The 17,930-nt window shown below is 37.6% G+C and overlaps 1 protein-coding gene across 1 annotated transcript in view; it reads left to right on the forward strand.

The window, feature by feature from the left end:
* Positions 1-9,563: 9,563 nt before the first annotated feature.
* The window catches only part of SH3YL1 (SH3 and SYLF domain containing 1), a 30,846-nt gene continuing 22,479 nt past the window's right edge, over positions 9,564-17,930 (forward strand). Inside the window, exons 1-6 of the mRNA XM_009999254.1 lie at positions 9,564-9,599; positions 10,507-10,576; positions 11,374-11,484; positions 12,503-12,616; positions 13,107-13,171; positions 16,364-16,476. Coding sequence (XP_009997556.1) covers positions 9,564-9,599; positions 10,507-10,576; positions 11,374-11,484; positions 12,503-12,616; positions 13,107-13,171; positions 16,364-16,476 — 509 coding nt within the window. The remainder of the gene's footprint in view (positions 9,600-10,506; positions 10,577-11,373; positions 11,485-12,502; positions 12,617-13,106; positions 13,172-16,363; positions 16,477-17,930) is intronic.

Raw genomic sequence — 17,930 nt, forward strand, 5'->3', positions numbered from 1 at the left:
GGGCGGCCCCCGCTGAGGCGCTGGCCGCTCTGCCCTGCCCTGCCCTGCCCTGCCTTTCCCTGCCGCCGCCTCCTGCCCCTCCCGGGCTGCCCCTCTGCTGCCCCGCGAGCCGCCGGGGCCGGGGAGGCAGCCGGGCCTTGGCCCTTCGTGTCCCTTCCCGCCCAACGCAGCAGCGTGTGGTGCTGAAATTTTAACGAAGCATCGAGTACGGTCTTGGTCTCGGCCTTGCCGGGCTGCTGGTGAGGCTGAACACGCGCTCTTCCAGAAAAGCTTGAGTATTTTTGTTGGTTGTTGTTTGGGTTTTTTTTTTAATTGTTTGAGCTTTTTTGTTGGTTGGTTGTTTTCGGCTTGTTTTATCTGGTTGCATCTGTTGGGCTGTCCCGTGCACCTGTACGGCTGTTACGCAGAGCTGGCGCGGCCCCGTGATGGCAGGGTGCGGCCGGGACTGCATTCCTCTGCTGCTTTTAAGACTTGTTTGCCTCGTTCCGTCAAAACGCAACACGTTGGAAGTTCAATAGAAGTGCCATATTCTAGATTTTGTGCCAAATCTGTGACTTTCAAACGGACCGATTAATTAACTGTTAAAACTCAAAAAGCTGATATATAGCATGCTTTCTGTGGAATGGAAAAAATAGTATATTTTCTCCTGTGCAGCTTCATATATTGGCCTGCATGTGTCACTTTTTGGTAAGTGCACTTTTACAGCTGCGTTTTGAGATAGTTATTTTATTTGCGATGCAAGTGGTTGGTAGTCAGACACATTGATTGGCTGTCCAGGGTCCCCCTCCTGATGCACTTCAGGGTTCCACGGTCACACCGGCCTGCTTGCAGGTGTCAGGAGCCAGGAGGGGGCCATGGCAGGGCTCACGTATCAGATGGGGCCTCCTCAAAGCACAGGAGGGTGAGATGGGTCAGTTGTGTAATTTTCACATGTAGCTCTGCTGTGTTAGATAAGCTGAGCAGTGTAGAGTGCCTTTATTGCTGCCTTCTATCAAGTGGAGTGCCTTGAGATGTCAGTATAGCAAATAGATTCACCACCACATTTCTGTGTGTTTGTGAGTCAGGGGAGAGTGAGATTCGAGATAGAAGTGAGTGTTTTGAAAGACCTTTCTGAAGGTAATATAAAACCCAGTATCTTTATGTGTGTAATGTTACATGTAGGCACATGCCCAGCTCTAGAACTTTGAGGTTAAGTATTTCATGTTTCTGTGTCTTGGGGAGGGGGCTGCAGAGGATCCTTATTTTAAGCGTTGTTCTGCCTTTTCAGCCATCAGAGGCAAGAAAGGGCTAACTGGCTGTGGAAACTTCTGCACTGCAGACTCAGCACTAGGGCAACTGCACGCTCATCAGCAGGTGATGCTCCTTCACCAGTGTGAGCAGAACCTGAAGGAGCAGGTGGCTCTGCACACAGTGCTCTGATTTTTGCAAGGAAACTGTGTATAGAGAGGATTCGAAGTGTATCAGTCACACTTGAAAAATTGATGAGATAAAGGAAACTCTATCAAATATGAGATATTTTCTAAAAATAATGCTAAACAAATGTAATTTAAAAAGCATCAAAACACAGTCTTTAAAAGTGATGGAAAATAAATGGAATTATAAAACATCTAAAAACGTTTTCTAAAAGTAATTTTAAACAAATGCATTTGAAAAACATTAAAACACAGGGTTTAAAAGTGATGTTCAGGATTGTGACCTGAAACGAGCTGTTTGTAATACATTTGGTTGAGTTGCCTTTATCTCATAGTTAATGTTGCAAATTGTGAGAGCCGTAGACTTGAACTCCCCTCTGTACACACAGTTTTCTGGCAGACATCAGAGCACTGAGAGCAGAGCCCCCTGCTTCCCAAGGTTCTGCTCGTGGTGGTGACTGAGCGCTACCATTCAGTTTTCCCAGTGGTGAGTTGGAGGTGTGTATACGTGCAGAGGCCAGTTGTCCTAGACATGCAGTAGCTAAAGAGAATCATAGTCTGTAGCTTCAGTTAATGTCAGCTTGATACCATGGAAATGAACAGAATTCACTCTTGTTCTTTGTCTTGTATCATGCTTTTCACAACTAAGATTTTCTAGTTCTGATCTGAAATTTTGGCCTTTTTTTTTCAAACATCCATTGCGTTGTTGTAAAAGAGCCTGTAACATCTATGGAGACTAGGGTATATGACTTAGTGGGAGAGAAACTGTTGTGAACAAGGCAATCTAAGAGTTTATGTAGAATTAAATACTTTCTTCAGGAAGTAGCTGGAGTCTGTATTTTGTTAAAGAACCTAAATGTTTTTTCATGTAGGTTATTATTCTAGCTTAAGGAGCTATTGTGTAGTGCACACTGACTGGGGTTGGGGTCTGTCACATTTTTGTTCTCTCTATGCTTCTGCCCTTGATAAGAAGATAAACAAAATGATTTTTACAATTTTCTTTCTGAAAAGCACCATTTTGTTTTAACTAAAACTTTCTTGTGTAAAAGTTAAGGTACTTGTTTACCTGCTCTGATTGCCTTCAAGTGTATTCTTTGTGGTTAAAATAGACTTAAGCAAAAGTTGAGATTCCGTTTGGGTTTTTCCACTTACCCCCATGTCTAAATTTCACATGCCATACCAACTTTGTATTAACATGAGGAGAGACAGGCAGAACTGAATTCCTTGCTCCAACTTAACTTTGGTCATGTTATTTATCTTGCTTGGTGGGCAGCACCCAAGCCCTTTGGTACCAACTGTTTACACATCAAACATATTACAATAAGTATATATATGAAAGACTTGCTAAAAGGGTTTCAGGTAGAGAGTTTCCCAGGGCATGGGTGGCAGCATGGATAAGTGTGGTGGTGTGTTTTGAGCAAAAGTTTACAATTCTCATAGTACAAATCCTTGGAAGAGTTCACTTGCTAGACTCAGACAGTCCCCAGGGTAACGCTGCCTTTGGTGATTGTTGTAGAGTGTACCACTGTCTCTGTATTCTTAAAAATGCTGTTTTCTGACCATCTCTGTACCAAATTAGTTATTTCTTCCCCATGTGCTGCAGGTTGATCCTCTCTTCTAGTGCAAAGTTGTAAACTGTGGACTCAGGATTTTCACATTCTTGTAATTGCTAAAAGTAACCAGGATTTTTGAAGGCTTTTATCTGCAGGTGTTCCACTGCTCTGCCTTCCTTCCATGCAGTTGAACAGATGTCTCATGTACTTTTTGGAACAAATCTGCTGATTCAGCTGTGTCTCAGGCAGTTCGTGATTGTCTTCACATGCCACATTTCCTTAGAAGTAAGGAGACATCACCTAGCTGAAACATTTTGCACATACGAAGGGAACATATTTTTCTCTAAATTGCCTTGTTCAGCTATGTTAGTCTAATTTTACCTTTGTGTAATCCAACTGTAATAAGAAAGTTCATCCTTCAACAAGATGAGAGGAAATTCAGCATCTCCAATTAGAATTTTCTCCAAGTTTCTTTTGGGATGTGTTATTTTATCTAATTACTGCATTTCAAATTTTGCCTTGCTTTATGAAGGGTCATTGGCTAACATCTCAGTTTGCATCTCTGTAAGTCTGAGTTTACAAAATCCTTGTGCTTACAGTACAACAGCCTGAAAACTTGACAAAGGAGAAATTTTGTCCTTTAAAAAACGTCATAGTAGAAAGCCCTAAACCAAAGTTAGTTGCTTATAAAGGCTGCAGAGTACAATTTGCCTTGAAACACCAGCTAATAGTAGAAGTAGTTTAAGTGCACATTGAGAGTGGTACAGTTTCCTTCTCCAGGTTCAGAGTTAACACATTTATGTGCTTCTAATAATATTCGCTTCATTGGAATTCTCTTCAGTATTGTATTGAGTTCCATAATCCACAGGGATATATTTCTTTGATTGAAAAAAAACCACACCAAAACAACACAAACAAAAAAACCCCAACATGCAGGCTTACAGAGATGAGAACAAAGGAAGAAATTTGTTTTCTATCTCCATTACTTCATTTCTAGCAAGGGAAAGACTTCTGTGTTTGAAGTGGTTCTTTTTTGAATAAACTCGTGTTTCTATAGGTTTTGGGTTGACTTCATAGAATGTATTTGCATACCAAAATCCTGATGTAGATGACTGGGTTTCTCATCATTCTTGTCTGACTTCTTAGCTGTCTGGAAATAAACATTCAGATACAAGGCAAGATTCTATACAGGTTTTCAGAAGTACTAATCTTTAAAATGATGTTTGTAATTTTTTTCCTCTCAGATTACTGTGATTTAAATACATTTATAAAATTGCACATCTATATATTTATATAAACTTAATAAATTCAAGAATTATTTCTGGTTATAGCACTGTCCCCAATTCAATTAAAAAAAATCCTTTGAAATACTGTAAATATCTCAGCTTTACATAGTGATAGTAATATCTGTGAACTTTCTCTGTGAGAAATATAATTATTGAGCTATTTTAGTTTTAGAGAAGGTGCTATATTCTGTTATGTGATGTTCCTTTTTCATATTTGAGTTCTTAAAGGCTGAATTTAGTTGTAACTTTGCTATGCCCGTGAGGTGTTTCCAGTGTACAAGCTGTCATCAAAAGCTAACTTGAGCAGGTTAATGTAGGTAAAACATGGAAAAATAGGCTGGTTTTAGCAAAGTTAAATGGGTTTGTGTTGTTTTGTTTTAATTTTAAGTGCCATTTCACTTCCACTGTAGTGTTTGGAAAGAAAAATCTGTTCTTAAATTTCCATCTGTCTTAGGTAAACCTTAAAATACTTTTAACTCCTTGTTTACGTTGAAGGCTGCAGGTTCTGCTGACCTTTCTGTTTTCCCTCCTCCCCTCTCTCCCACTGCCAGCACCAGCTTCTTAATGCAATACCATCACCCAGTAAGCTTGTTATCCAGGGTGAGGAAGGAGGATAGAGTAGTTACAGTAATTCACGGTATGAAAACCTTTAGGATTGGGTAGGAACACATTAGAGTCTCTCAGTCTCAGTGCAGCTCAGCTGCCACTTTGCAAGGCAATGTACTTCCTGTTGTAGTAGTTGTACCCTGCCACAACTCTTACTATCTCTGACATTGCACTAGATACTCACACCAAGCTTGTTGAGGAGCAGAACTGTGTAAAACTTGGTAAAATTTCAAGAATTCAAGTGATGAGGGACATGGTAGCAATGCATGAGATTAGAGTACAGCTTCACTGTACAGAGACCTTGTTTTCTGCTTTTCAGCTTTGTTTCCCTGGCTTTACACTTACATATTTTCTGTTGTCTGCCATCTCCCTTGCTCTTCTCCAGATGCCTATGGCAGAATTGTACAACATAGACAATGGGTATGAACCTCTCTGTCAATAATTGCTATTTTCTCCTTCCCTGCTACAGCTTTCCTAGTCCCCATCTTCTGTACCGTTAGTGCTTTCTGCCAGGATGATCAACGTGCATATTCTGAGACATTTCTCTTTCATGCTTCCTGGAGTCTGAAAGAGACATCTGCTTCTTGCTGTTGACTCCAAAACTAGGAGTAAGGAGCTCAGGCTCTGAAACAGGAGTCTGCTGGGTTTCAACCAAAGGGGGTGTTATTGCCTTTATTTCATTCCATAATTTTCTTCTAGGTTCTTTTTCTACTCTGCCACTATTTCCTTGGACTTTACGTATCTTTTCTTGATACTTCATTGACCTGACTGCTTCGCTGTCTGCCATTGTCTTCAAGTGTTGAAAGTAGTAAGTGGAGGGAGACTGATGGAGACATGTCTAACATAGTCTACTACTTGTCATCATCTGCTCTATATTGCTTCACTTTCTCTTGGGTTAGGCAAAGTGCTTGTGATGCACGTCTTGCACGCTGTACTAGGAGTTGCAAGTACCAGATGAATACCAAGGCTGGAGTTGCCTACCACAGTACCATGATGTTACACATTTGCGAAACCAAAATTAGGTTGAGGCTCTTTTCCAAAGCTGTGCTGTCTTGCTTTTCAGGTTTTGCTTTCCCATTAGATGTTCTTTAACCTTTCTTGAGTATGCTAGTTCTCATGTTTATGAATGCTCTTAATTCCTAATTTTGAATGTTCTCTGTTAATGCAATCTTTTGAGCATTGATGTTGCTGCTATAATGATGATTGCAAATAACCATTAGCAAATCAGCTATTCTTTAATGTATTCTTGTGCTGTGTCTGAACTTCTTAGTGAAATGAAAGTGAAGAGTGAATTCCTGTCTGAGGCTTGTAGAAGGTATTTTCCATATTTTATTTTTCTTCTTTTTATAACTGAAAAAACCCAAACAAAACAACTACCTTCCATCAAAATCCATCAGACATGGGCAACATATGTATGAAATCTTCATGTGATGCTTTGTCTCCACTTTATAACCAGACTTCTTTGAAACTGTACTTTTGATGTTCAGGTCCTCATAATGCCACATGCTTTATTTAATCTGTTCATATTTAGCAGAATGTTGATTATATCAGAATTAGTTATAGCTTTTAAGCAAAAAGGCTTTTTTTATTCTTTATTACACCTTGCTCAGATAATTTCACCAAATGTTCAGCCAACACATCATTACTGTTAGTCAGAATGTAAATTAGAGACTGACGCACTTGCCTCATCAGCTTACAAATTAAGCAGTTAATCAATTTTGGTGTGATATTCCCCCATGGGGTTTGTGTTGCTGACTCACATATGCTCAATATCTTCTCCTTTCAACAACAAGCAGCAGTGCAAATGAAACTTGATCCCAGCTGAGTATTCACTGGTCATGGCATTCCAAATCCATCAATCAGTATATCCTCCTGATAGATATTATTGTCTTATTGCTCCTGGTTACTTCTTGCCTGAGCATTACCCGAATACAAAACAGACAATTATATATGCATACTTAAAAGCTAATAGTGAAGACAGTGCTACAGAATTATTCCTTGTTACTGAAGGAGTAAAATGAGCATGGAACTTCTGCTTATTTCTAAATATTTAATACGGTATTTTTAATAAAAAGCAGCTATTTCTATAACATCTGTTCAATAGACTTGGAGTATTAAATCAGTTTTTTAAGAAAATAATTTAACAGTTAAAATTGTAAGGTAAGCTAGAGGGGGGAGGTGGGGTTGGACAATTTGATAGGTGACCAGAAGTTTAAACTATTTTTCTTGTCACAGAAATCCCACTAAGGGTTTTGTCTGTTTATACAGTGACTAAAATAAGTAAAACCAAGATTTTATCCCTGACCTTGCTTATAATCTTCAGCCCTTTTTATTTCTGTTGTATTTAGGGACAGAAACCACCATTTCATAGTGTAAACCTCCATGTACTACTTTTTCTTTTAAATAAACAACTACTTTTGAATTCTTTAACATATTTACGTAATTTTCCTTTGTGCAATACTTTGTCTTTGAACAAGATTTCATGAGACTGATCTAACATTTAATAGTAAGAGTGAGGCCTCACCAGTACTATATAGGTAGCAATTAAACTTTACCTTTTTAGTGTTGATTGTTTTCTGTGACACAGGCTACAAGGGAAGGCCAAACCTCCCCCTTCCTTCAGTAATAAAAATATTAGATTTCTTTTGCTTTGGCTGTAGCAAGCTTAGCAAAGTGGGAATCCAGTCAGGTTTTATCAAGCATCATGTTGTGTATAATTAAGTTCAGAGTGTGGGCTTTTTGTTTATTTTTAAATAAGTTGTCAGTTCCTCAAGTTCCCAATAGGCACCCTGCCAGTTCCTTAGTATCTGTTGTAACATGGAAGTAAGCAAAAGAACTCAAAATGAGTCAGTATGGAAAGAATTATATGTAGGAACTTCGAGTAACTGCGTTGACTTTCAGCAAGAAAAAAGTTTGATCAGCTAGTTTGTTGATTGTATCCATTGTTATTAAAAACTTTCTGGGCCATGCTTGCTTGCCAGTTAAAGTCACTTTAATTTTTGTACCTGTTACTGTCTAAATTAAAATCTGGATGTAAATATTCTTTCTTGCAGTCCTTGTTCACAAGGTGTAGCTTTGAGCTCTTCAGTTGGTGGTGCGTTGAACCTCTTCCTTTTTTTCCTTCCCTCTTACACCCTCTGTATCACTCTGCTTTAGAAATATCACCAATTACTTGGTCCACTCCTGAAAGTGCACAAATCTGGCTTCATGTAAAGTAACTGACAGAATGTTACTGTTGAATCTTCCTACTGTTTCTTAGTCCAGAAAAATTATCCTGCATCACTTCAGCCTATGGCAGGAAGGAAAAAAAGCAAAGGCTGATGGAAACATGAATTCCTGTAGATACCCAGGGAATGCAGAAGCAATATTGATGTAGGAACCAAATAATACAGGGAAAAAGTGAAATTTCAGCTATTATTTTGGGGATGGGAGGGTTAGGTTACTCATGCTTACAGTAGCAGTGTACAGCTAGATCAGGAATATCTCTTAATCTCCTCCCATCCCCTGGTAATAAAGGAGCTCCACAACATGTGGCACAAAAAAAAAAAAAAAGGCATTTTAGAGGGACTAGAGTGGAAATACATAATTTTCAGTTTCCTCAAGTAATGCTATTTTTCTGTGCAAAGTTTGCGTTTGGGAATATAATGTTTAGAGTCATAGTGCTGATAAATCACAGACTCAGAATGGTTTGGGTTGAAAGGGATCTTTAAAGGTCATCTAGTCCAACCCCCCTGCAGTGAGCAGGGACATCTTCAGGTTGCTCAGATCCCCATCCAACCTGCCCTTGAATGTTTCCAGGGGTAGGGCATCTACCACCTCTCTGGGCAACCTGGGCTAGGAGTCCCACATCAGTCAGGCATGTAACTGTCCATTTTACCACCATTTAAATAAAACATATCTATCACTTTAATTTTATTGAACAGTTAGAAAAATGAAGTAACATGAAATGTGTATCCTGGGGAGACTGGGTAAGTTACCCTCCCCAAAATCAAGACCTCTAGACTTATAAAATATCTTAAGTGAAAACCTTCATACAGAAGTGTTCACCTGATTATGCAAATGACCATGCACGGTATGTTATAAGATTCAGTATGAATTATATGTTATCATGCTAAAAGTGCATTATTAATGCCTTCTGGAGAAGAATGGTGATGCAATATGCTTTTTGTGACTGCTTAGATGTATCTCCATATAAACCAAAAAATCTTCCTTAATTTCTCTTACAAAATGTAATGTAATGTTTCCCCTCTAGCCTTGAAAATGCAATGTCAAGTACAAATAACAGAAGTAATGGAGACATGTGCTCCAGCTGAGTTTGTTAATCTACCAAAAGCAATTATCTGTTAATGTTTTGTTAGGGCTACTCTGGCCTCCCTCATTGCTGTGACTGTGTGGCCAGGTTCCAGCCTGTTGAACCAAGGAAGAAATGCACATTCAAAACTCCTGCCAACTAGTTTGCAATTTTAGTGCCATAACAGACAGAGAAAATTGCACATGCCAGCAGCTTTTTCTGAAAGTTCTCAGCTATTTGAGTTTATAGCTTCCCCATTCCTTAATCTCAACTTTCTGAAAACAGAAGTGATTATTAGGAAACAGATTTAATATGTCGTCTTTCTGTTACTGCAGTGTAGTTTAGAGTCTGTCTCTTTCTATGCATCTATTTCCTTCTTTTCCAAGAGCATGTGACACTTCTGCACAACTTCATGATGGCTGGTGTAACTTCAAACTCTCCAGTGTTGCAGGTACTGTGTTTTCATGAAAGCCATGTGTTGCTGCAAGCTTTCATAGGGGAAGCTAGTTCAGAGACTCAGCTGTCAAATCTTTCATTCTAGGAGTCTTCCTTCTTGCTTGAAGAACATATTAATGTCCTTCATTTGAAAAGCAGAGGTGTAATTCCTCTTCTAGCAGGCAGAAACTTGGCTGACTTGTTACTATTTCACTTAGTCTGAACTGAATTGCTCTCCAAGCTTCACTAATTTAATCTCAAACTGTATTTAGTCCTCACCTTCATGGCTCTGGGTGGGAATGTTGCCCAGAGTGAAGAGATGAATGAATGTTCAGAGAACACCGATTAGAAATCTAGGCCACTTTTGACTGAAAGCTGTTTCTTTGTGCATAGTCTTTTATATGTTTTTGTGAATTTAGGAACAGTTGAATTTTATGGAAATACTGTCGCTAGTTCTTTTCAGAGACAAGGCAGGAGGCTAGATGCATATTTGGCAATACATTCATTTGTTACTGGGACATTTTGTTGCTGATAAACTTGGAAATGGTGGGTGTTGATATGGCCAGACAGGAAAATAAGAATAATTTAAGTGATAGCTGTGAAGAGTTTAGTATATGTGAGAATCGAGACCAACTCATACCTTTTTGTCTCCACTAAGGCCTCTTCTTGCAAACCTATAGGTGAAATGTTACTATTCATTTATAAAGAGATATTCATACTACTGCAAAATATTAATATCTTATAATACTTGATTCTGTTCAGTAGTTGATTATTGACAGCAGGTCTGGTAGATTTAAATGGAATCAACATGCTTCTGTAGAATTTATGATCTCTTAGATTTAGGGGTGAAATTTCAAGACTTTTTGTGTGTGCTTCTGTGATCTACTGCTTTATACTATCTCTAATCCCTGCTTTTTCCTCAGTTGAAATCTTCAGAGGTGCTTGTGCTGGATTGCATTGAAGAGAAAATATTTATAAGCCCTTCAATGGCAGGTAGATTTCTAAAGCTGATTTCTTGGTGTGAAACAGACTTTTGTTTGCTTTCAGAACACACTGCAAGTTTAGCTCTCCAGGAGAAATCTCCTGAACAGATGTTAACCTTTTAGTATTCATTGGTCAACAGCTGCTGGTTTGAAGGACAACAGCATTGTTGGTAGTACAGAGAAGAGCAATTAGAGTGATCAGAGTGATGGAGCAACTACCCAGAGGAGAGACTAAGAAGGCTGGGACTCCTGAAAAAGAGGAGAAGACTGGGAGGCTGTGGCTATTTATAAAAGCATGAAGGTAGTCGATAAGTTGAATGCAGTGGTTGTTCACCAGAATTCGTGAGACTTGAACTAGAAGGCATTCACTGTTACTAGTAGGTTAATTTAAAATAAATCAAGTATTTATTTAAATAGCAGGTAGTGAACTGCTGCTGCAAGAATATCAGTAGATTTGATTTTATTCTACAAATCTGTATGCCACAAGCCCATGGATGGAGACAGAAACAGTCTCCAACACCCTGGCTATTATCAGCATGGATTCTGAGGTCCAAGTGGAACAGATTGCAATAAAGAAATGGGCTTCTCTGCTCTTCCTGAGTGGTGTCTTCTGTTACAACCAGTTGAAACAAAATGTGGGTCTGATACAGAAGATAATTTCTTATATTTGTTGCTTCTCAGTTTGTTCGGTTTAGTCTTAATTTGTAAATAATTAATTTTCCCATACAAATTACATTGATTTATTTCTATATGAGCTAGCCTGAACTGACTGTAGATAACATTTCTTATTTCTTTCATATTTTACAGTGAATAATCCTATACCTTCCAACTTGAAGTCAGAAGCTAAAAAGGCAGCTAAAATATTACGAGAATTTACAGAAATAACTTCCAGAAATGGACCTGATAAAATCATACCTCGTGAGTAAAGAAAATATTTTTTTGATTTAGCTAAAACCTCTAGCACCACTCCCCTGTGGTGTAATTGTACTCTCTACCAGTTCTTTCTGCTTTCACTGACTGTAACTTAGGAATTAACATCTAGGGGTTCCATAACTTTTGTGAAAATATTTTGGAAGTAAGGGTGCTTGGTTTGCTGTATTGTCAGCAGACATTACTTACTCAGAGAGATCTTTTCCATGTTTATAACCAAAGGTTATCTTAACAGGAAGGCTTCCCTCTGGGGGCAGACGGACTATCTCATGCTCACCCTGTGAACGTCTGTTTTAAAGGGACGACCTGCAATAATAGCTCCAGTTCTTGAATACCTGTGTTTATTAGAATTAGCTAGATGAAAATAAGCTAACGGAAAGAGATCATTGTGCATTCTCCTTTGGTACTGATTAAGCGCTCTTATTTGCTGTTCTCCTTTTTATTTTTGAAATTGTTATTCTGTGCTTCTCCTAGTATCTTTCTTCATCTGGTGTTGCTGCTTGTGGCTTTGGATTTATAACTATTACGTTCCAGAAGTTGTGTAATAAGACATGCAGGATGATGACACTTTATTTGCCATAAACACTGTCTAATGATAGAAGCTGATTTAGGCTGCTGTGTGTTGCTGCGTTTTCAATTCAGACTCCTCCAAAAATCTATAGTGACAGGGATGTCAACTATTCATTGTCTCTTTACCTTGCTAAGTGTACTCACACACAATGCTTGTGGCAATAAGCAAAATAATTCTCTGTGAGCTAATCAGGACAGCTGAAGCAGTAGTGGCATCATAGAGATCAGCACAGGCTAATGTGACCTGTGACTAGCTCTGTGGTTGACTATGGAGCAGAGGCATTATATCAGCTCAGGTTTATTGGAGTTTTCTTAAGGCTTTCCCTTTGATTGTTTGACTCCTATGTGTTCAAAATTGTTAAATACAGATTTTTATTTTCCTGTTCTCTTAGAACTTCTCTTACAAGATCGTGAATAAATTATTTTGCTGTTTCAGCTCATGTAATAGCTAAAGCGAAAGGCCTTGCAGTTTTGTCTGTTATCAAAGCTGGATTTTTGGTGACTGCTCGAGGTGGAAGTGGAATTGTATTAGCTCGTCTTGCTAATGGAAGTAAGTGAATATTCTGTTGTGCTTCATGGGGGAATTAAAAGAAAAAAATATTTCTTCATTATTTATTTTCATATCATAAAACATGAGATGCCAGAAGTAGTAGCCAGTAGGTGACAACGTTTGATTTGAAAGCTGTCTTCAGAGTTTTGTACCTACTTCTGTCCAGATATAAAGGCTTTCAGTAGCTTTGTAGAAAAGGATGAAATATAAGTGTATAGTTTAAAACTCTTTAGAAGAATGAATTATATCCAGTTAGGGACAACTGTACAATAAATAATTTGTAACAAAGATTTGTTTAAATCACAAGGGTTTGTATCTCCTAAATTCCTTCCAGTGGGATAAACTGGTATACCTATGTGATTGCATTGTAGTGGTTTTGAACACATTTTTAAATAGAAAATTTGTTAGCATTTTTTAACTCTTAATAATAAAATTAGTATTTCTTGTAACATGATAAAAATTCTGTAAATTGTTTTGTTTTGCATAACAGCTTGGTCTGCTCCCTCTGCAATAGGAATTGCTGGCCTTGGTGGTGGATTTGAAATTGGAATTGAGGTATAATTTTGCATTTTAAATACTTGTTGGTAACTTTCTGCAATAAATTAAAATGCATTGACAAATATCTAAATGTTAGTGAGACAGTAGAATCTATTTTTTGTGTAAACTATTTTAAAGTTCATTTAAAAAATACATGCAAAATAGGGATTTGGATCCCATCAGTCTAATTTCTTGGAGATATTTCAATTAAAATAAGTTGCATAACAGATATTTCCTTGATTTCTCACATCTAGCAGAATCTTTCCCTTAGGGAAAACATCCTTTCGGTGTTCACACATAGGCCAATTGGAGTTAATTAAAAGTATCCTATACTTAATAGTGTATCAAATGCTTTATTAAAGAGCACAAGGACTTAATCTGGCAAGAAAGTGAAATGAATTGAAGGTGGTGTAAAGTGGAGTCTAGCCAGTGCTACTGTACTTCATGAATTTCCCACTCAAACTTGTGATTACTGACTTCATCCTTTAGTTTAGAAGCACCAAAATTGATGGCGCCTGCTCTGAGGGAATGGTGCAGAAAATGACCCAGTTTCCAGCCAAAAGAAATGGTCAAGTAATAGACTCAGCATATTCAGAGAAATCTTGTTCATCTGAGCCCTGACAACACTGACATCTCTCTGCCTCTTCTTCCAGTCTCTTCTTCCTCACAGGTCCTTCGTCTTTTTTACCATCTTTCCTCCTCTTTCACACCCTAGCATCCAGTCCTGCCCTTCTCTTTTCTTTCTGTTTAGCTTTTGTTCTACTGGTTCCCAAAGAAAATCAAAGTAAAGGTATGCTGCAAACAAGATCTCTTGCTATTGGTATTCTACTCGTCAGAGGAATCCATGCATAACTGATCTAATTGGTCCACATCAGCCCCCAATATGTCTTCTACAACCAGCTATCCCTGTCCTGACAGTCAGTCATCCAGCACTCATGTATTGAGCTACAGATCAATGTTTTCTTTTAGCCTCGTTGTTTATCTCAGGGATTATTACTGTGTGCTTTTTAAAGGCTGCTGTGAATACAAAATTACTAGATTTTGTAGGAGTTTTTCTTTGATTTTCATGACTACAGAATCTGAATGCATTACAAAACATTGACTTTGAGCCCTAGGACTGGGTTTTGGTTTTGTTTGGGGTTGTGGGTTGTTGTTTTTATTTGTTTTGATGACAATGAAACTGACTCCTCATATGCTTTGATTAATCTATGAAACGTTTCCTTTTATCATCTCCATCTGATATTTTAGATAATGTAACCATTTACTATTGATAATTACTAAAATAATTTCAATACAGAAGGTATTCCTGTGAGGGTGGGTTTTTTTTCTGAGCAATAATGTGCCCTTCATTTGAAAATTTAGTCAGCTTACAAAATACTGTTTCCTTACTGGCATTATTATAATACAATCTTACTTCTTCTAGAGAAGAGATGGTATTCAGAAATACCTAAGTGGCTTAGGAGTCCAGAGTCCAATTTCAACATTCTTTTAGTCATATACAAACTTGAACCTTGTAGAAATTGAATTTTATTCCTGTAGGAGATATTATAGCTGGCATAGATGTAGTGGTCCATATGTGTGGTTTTAAACAAGAAGTAGGAAATCAGAGACTTCAGAAGGAACAGTATCTGTATGGTTTTCCAAGTGAAACAACTTAGTACCTCAAACAAAAGACCAATTTTGAAATCCATCAAAATACTTGCCTTGAGTGTTTTCTTGCTGTTGATTAATTTAGCTTTAATTTAGCTGCCGATTCATCCTTTAATGAATGGGTAAGAGGAGGTAGCAGCTCAGTGAATTAAACTCTCCATCCCTGAATGGTTAAGAAACTACTTATGTCAGCCATCTTTTGTATGGGATGGGGTGGGGGTTACCAGGAGGCTAACAACAAAGGCCTCTCTTACACTGTGTGTAATACTTCTGGGCCAGCATTTTTTTATTTTATTTTTTCCAAATAATCTGGTATCTCCTCTTATATTCCCTGCTGTCACTGTTTGGAATTTGGGGTAAGTTGAAAGTTTTTTCTGAACCTGCCTTTCAGTCAAGTCTGTCAGATGAAAGATTAGGCACAGTAGTCCTTGACTACTCAAGATACCTGTTGAGAAGATGATCGATCACAGCAAGTTATAGAAGTGAACTGTACTCAGTTGAACAGGCTGGTACTGCTGCAGTATTTTAATTTTTTTAATATATATGAAGAGTTTACTGAACCTGTCAGGTAAGACAGAGTGATCTTTCTAGGATCCTGTTTGTGTTTGACAGACTTTTTCTTTCTTTAAAATGCTTGCTAGTTTGGGAAAACAGCTGTAAGAGACTTCTATTGAAATTTGTTAAATTGAAGAGAGTTCTAGTTTTACAGTACTAATGGTAATAGGCATCAACTTAAATAGTAGCAGAAGATTTTTAATATATGAATTTTGTGTCACAATCCAAGCAAATTAAGTCTTTTTAAAATAGTGATTTTTTTCCATTTTATGTTTAAATATTTCAAAAATACTTTGGTAATTCTTCAATTATTTGGTTTAATAGTTTCCTGAAGAAACTGCCTACATCACATATATTCAAGTCTTAAAAAATTACATACTAATTCATATATATATATGGACATATAAATTAAATCCCTCATTTTCTGTCAAGAAATAAAACTTTTTCAATGACAGGTAAAACTATGTCCTTGCTGTTTATTCTTTGGACAGTAATTTTTGTTTAAGTTATTTCTTTTTCTAATTAATTAAATTATCAAAGGATCAAAAAATATATTCTTAATACGATCTCTCCTCACATCTGAAACTGCTTTCATAATTGTTTGCAAAAGCCATTAAAAAAATAATTAGGAAATTTTGAATTAAAAATAGGGTTTCTGTTGCAGCAGTTACCACATACTCACCATATAAGCACTTGAAAGAAATCAGTCAAATTTTATTTAAAAAATATGTGAAATTACTTTTAGTTTCAAAACCTTGCAGAAGAAAGATCAGCTTTGTTATGAAAACTGTTTCAAAAGCATCTTCTGCAAGAAAGGAAGTAATTTTCTGAGAGAAAGATTCTTGCTTGAATGAAAACCTTGATAAATCTGAAACTAGTTTGCATTTGGGGAAGGGAGTATCTTCAGTTCTCCCACCTGTTTTCCTGCAAAACAGAAGACAGTTCTCTTAGGCCATTCTAACTTTCTTCTTAAAAAGCACAGTACTTTTTTTTGATATTTTGTAGGTTTCAGACTTAGTGATAATACTGAATCATGAAAGAGCAGTAGAAGCTTTTGCCAAAGGAGGGAATCTTACACTTGGAGGAAATCTTACAGTGGCAATTGGACCACTAGGGAGGTGAGTAAAATACTTTCCTGGTATGGGGTAGATTTAAATAAGGGGTAGAATTAAAGATGGAGGATAGATTTTAAAGCTGTGTATAAACATCAACATAGCTTTTTTTGGTGTGTTTCAAAACAACCTGGGTAACCTGTATGTTGACTGGACCTTACTGTTCTTGTAGCATTACACCTTTTCAGTCCCTTGTTGTGTTGTGGGTTTTTTGCCTTATGTTTTGTTTTTTTTTCCTGATAAAGGCATTCCTTGGTAGAAAGGAAATGTTTTGAGATTAATTCTCTCTTTTTCAAGAGACTGCTTGGCTAGGCTAAATAAAGACTGCAGGTGCTACTGTGCCTGCCCAAAGCATTATTTTCATTAACCTATAGATCTGTGCTTTCTCTCATCACATATCTAACTGACAGTAAATAAAAAATACACCAAATAATTACTTTTAAACCTTAAATGCTTAAGCTGGCTTACTTTGAAGGATGAGGTGATATAATCAGAGAATAATTTAACAGAGAAGGAAAGACATGATGTCTGCTCCAAATTCCTGCTCAAAGCAGGAATCTGTTATGATTTCCTATCAGCCAGCTCAGGCCTTTATATCAGCTGGGTCTTGAAAAACTCCAAAGACAGAGACTACTCAGGCTTTCTGGGCAACCTGCTCTACTGTTCAGCTGTCCTCTGGGTGAAAATTTTGCCTTACATCCAGTCAAAACATTTTTTCTTTGTGTCCATCCGTAGCTTTTTATACTTTCACCATACACTGCTATAAAGAACCTGACTTCATATTCTTGATAGCCTCTTCTTCATAGATACCTGAAGGCTGCACTGTTAGATTGCTGTTAGGTTCTTCCATCTTCTCCAGGCTTACCAAGCCCAGTTGCCTCAGACTCATGGGACTTGTGCTTTCTTATGTGCTTTTTTTAAATTATTTTTTTTAGGAATAAGTTTTATACTGACAGTTTTTCAGCCTTTCTGACAAAATAAAAGGATAATATAATGCCTGTTCCACAGATGAGAGAGATCTGTGCATCAGGGGAGGGCAGTGACTGTCATCTGCCTTGCAAAGGCATTCAGTATGCTGTCTTGCAACATCTCTGTGTCCAAGCTGAGACATTGTGGCCTAGGTGTCAGGGTGCAATCTTTCAAGGTCTGATAATGCCTTACTTGAAATACTTTGTGCTGGTTTGGGCACCATAAAATTAAGGACGCTTTGGGTATATAGAATAGAATTGCAAGTCACCACAAACATGCTGAGATAATTTTAAAACACCAATAAAACATGGGTTAATAATTTCCAGACTTCTGAATGCGGGAGGTGTGGTGTAAGGTGGAGCATTCATGTGAGGCAACATTGTTCGGTGCTTGAGAGGAAACCTTATCAAGCATCTTAATGACTGTGTACTGGGTTCTGTCTCAAATAAGAACTGAAAACAGATTTCAAGTCTGAGCCACTTAATATATTT

Source organism: Chaetura pelagica, unplaced genomic scaffold (genome assembly GCF_000747805.2).
Source record: "Chaetura pelagica isolate M959 unplaced genomic scaffold, ChaPel_1.0 scaffold90, whole genome shotgun sequence".
NCBI classification, from domain to species: domain Eukaryota; kingdom Metazoa; phylum Chordata; class Aves; order Apodiformes; family Apodidae; genus Chaetura; species Chaetura pelagica.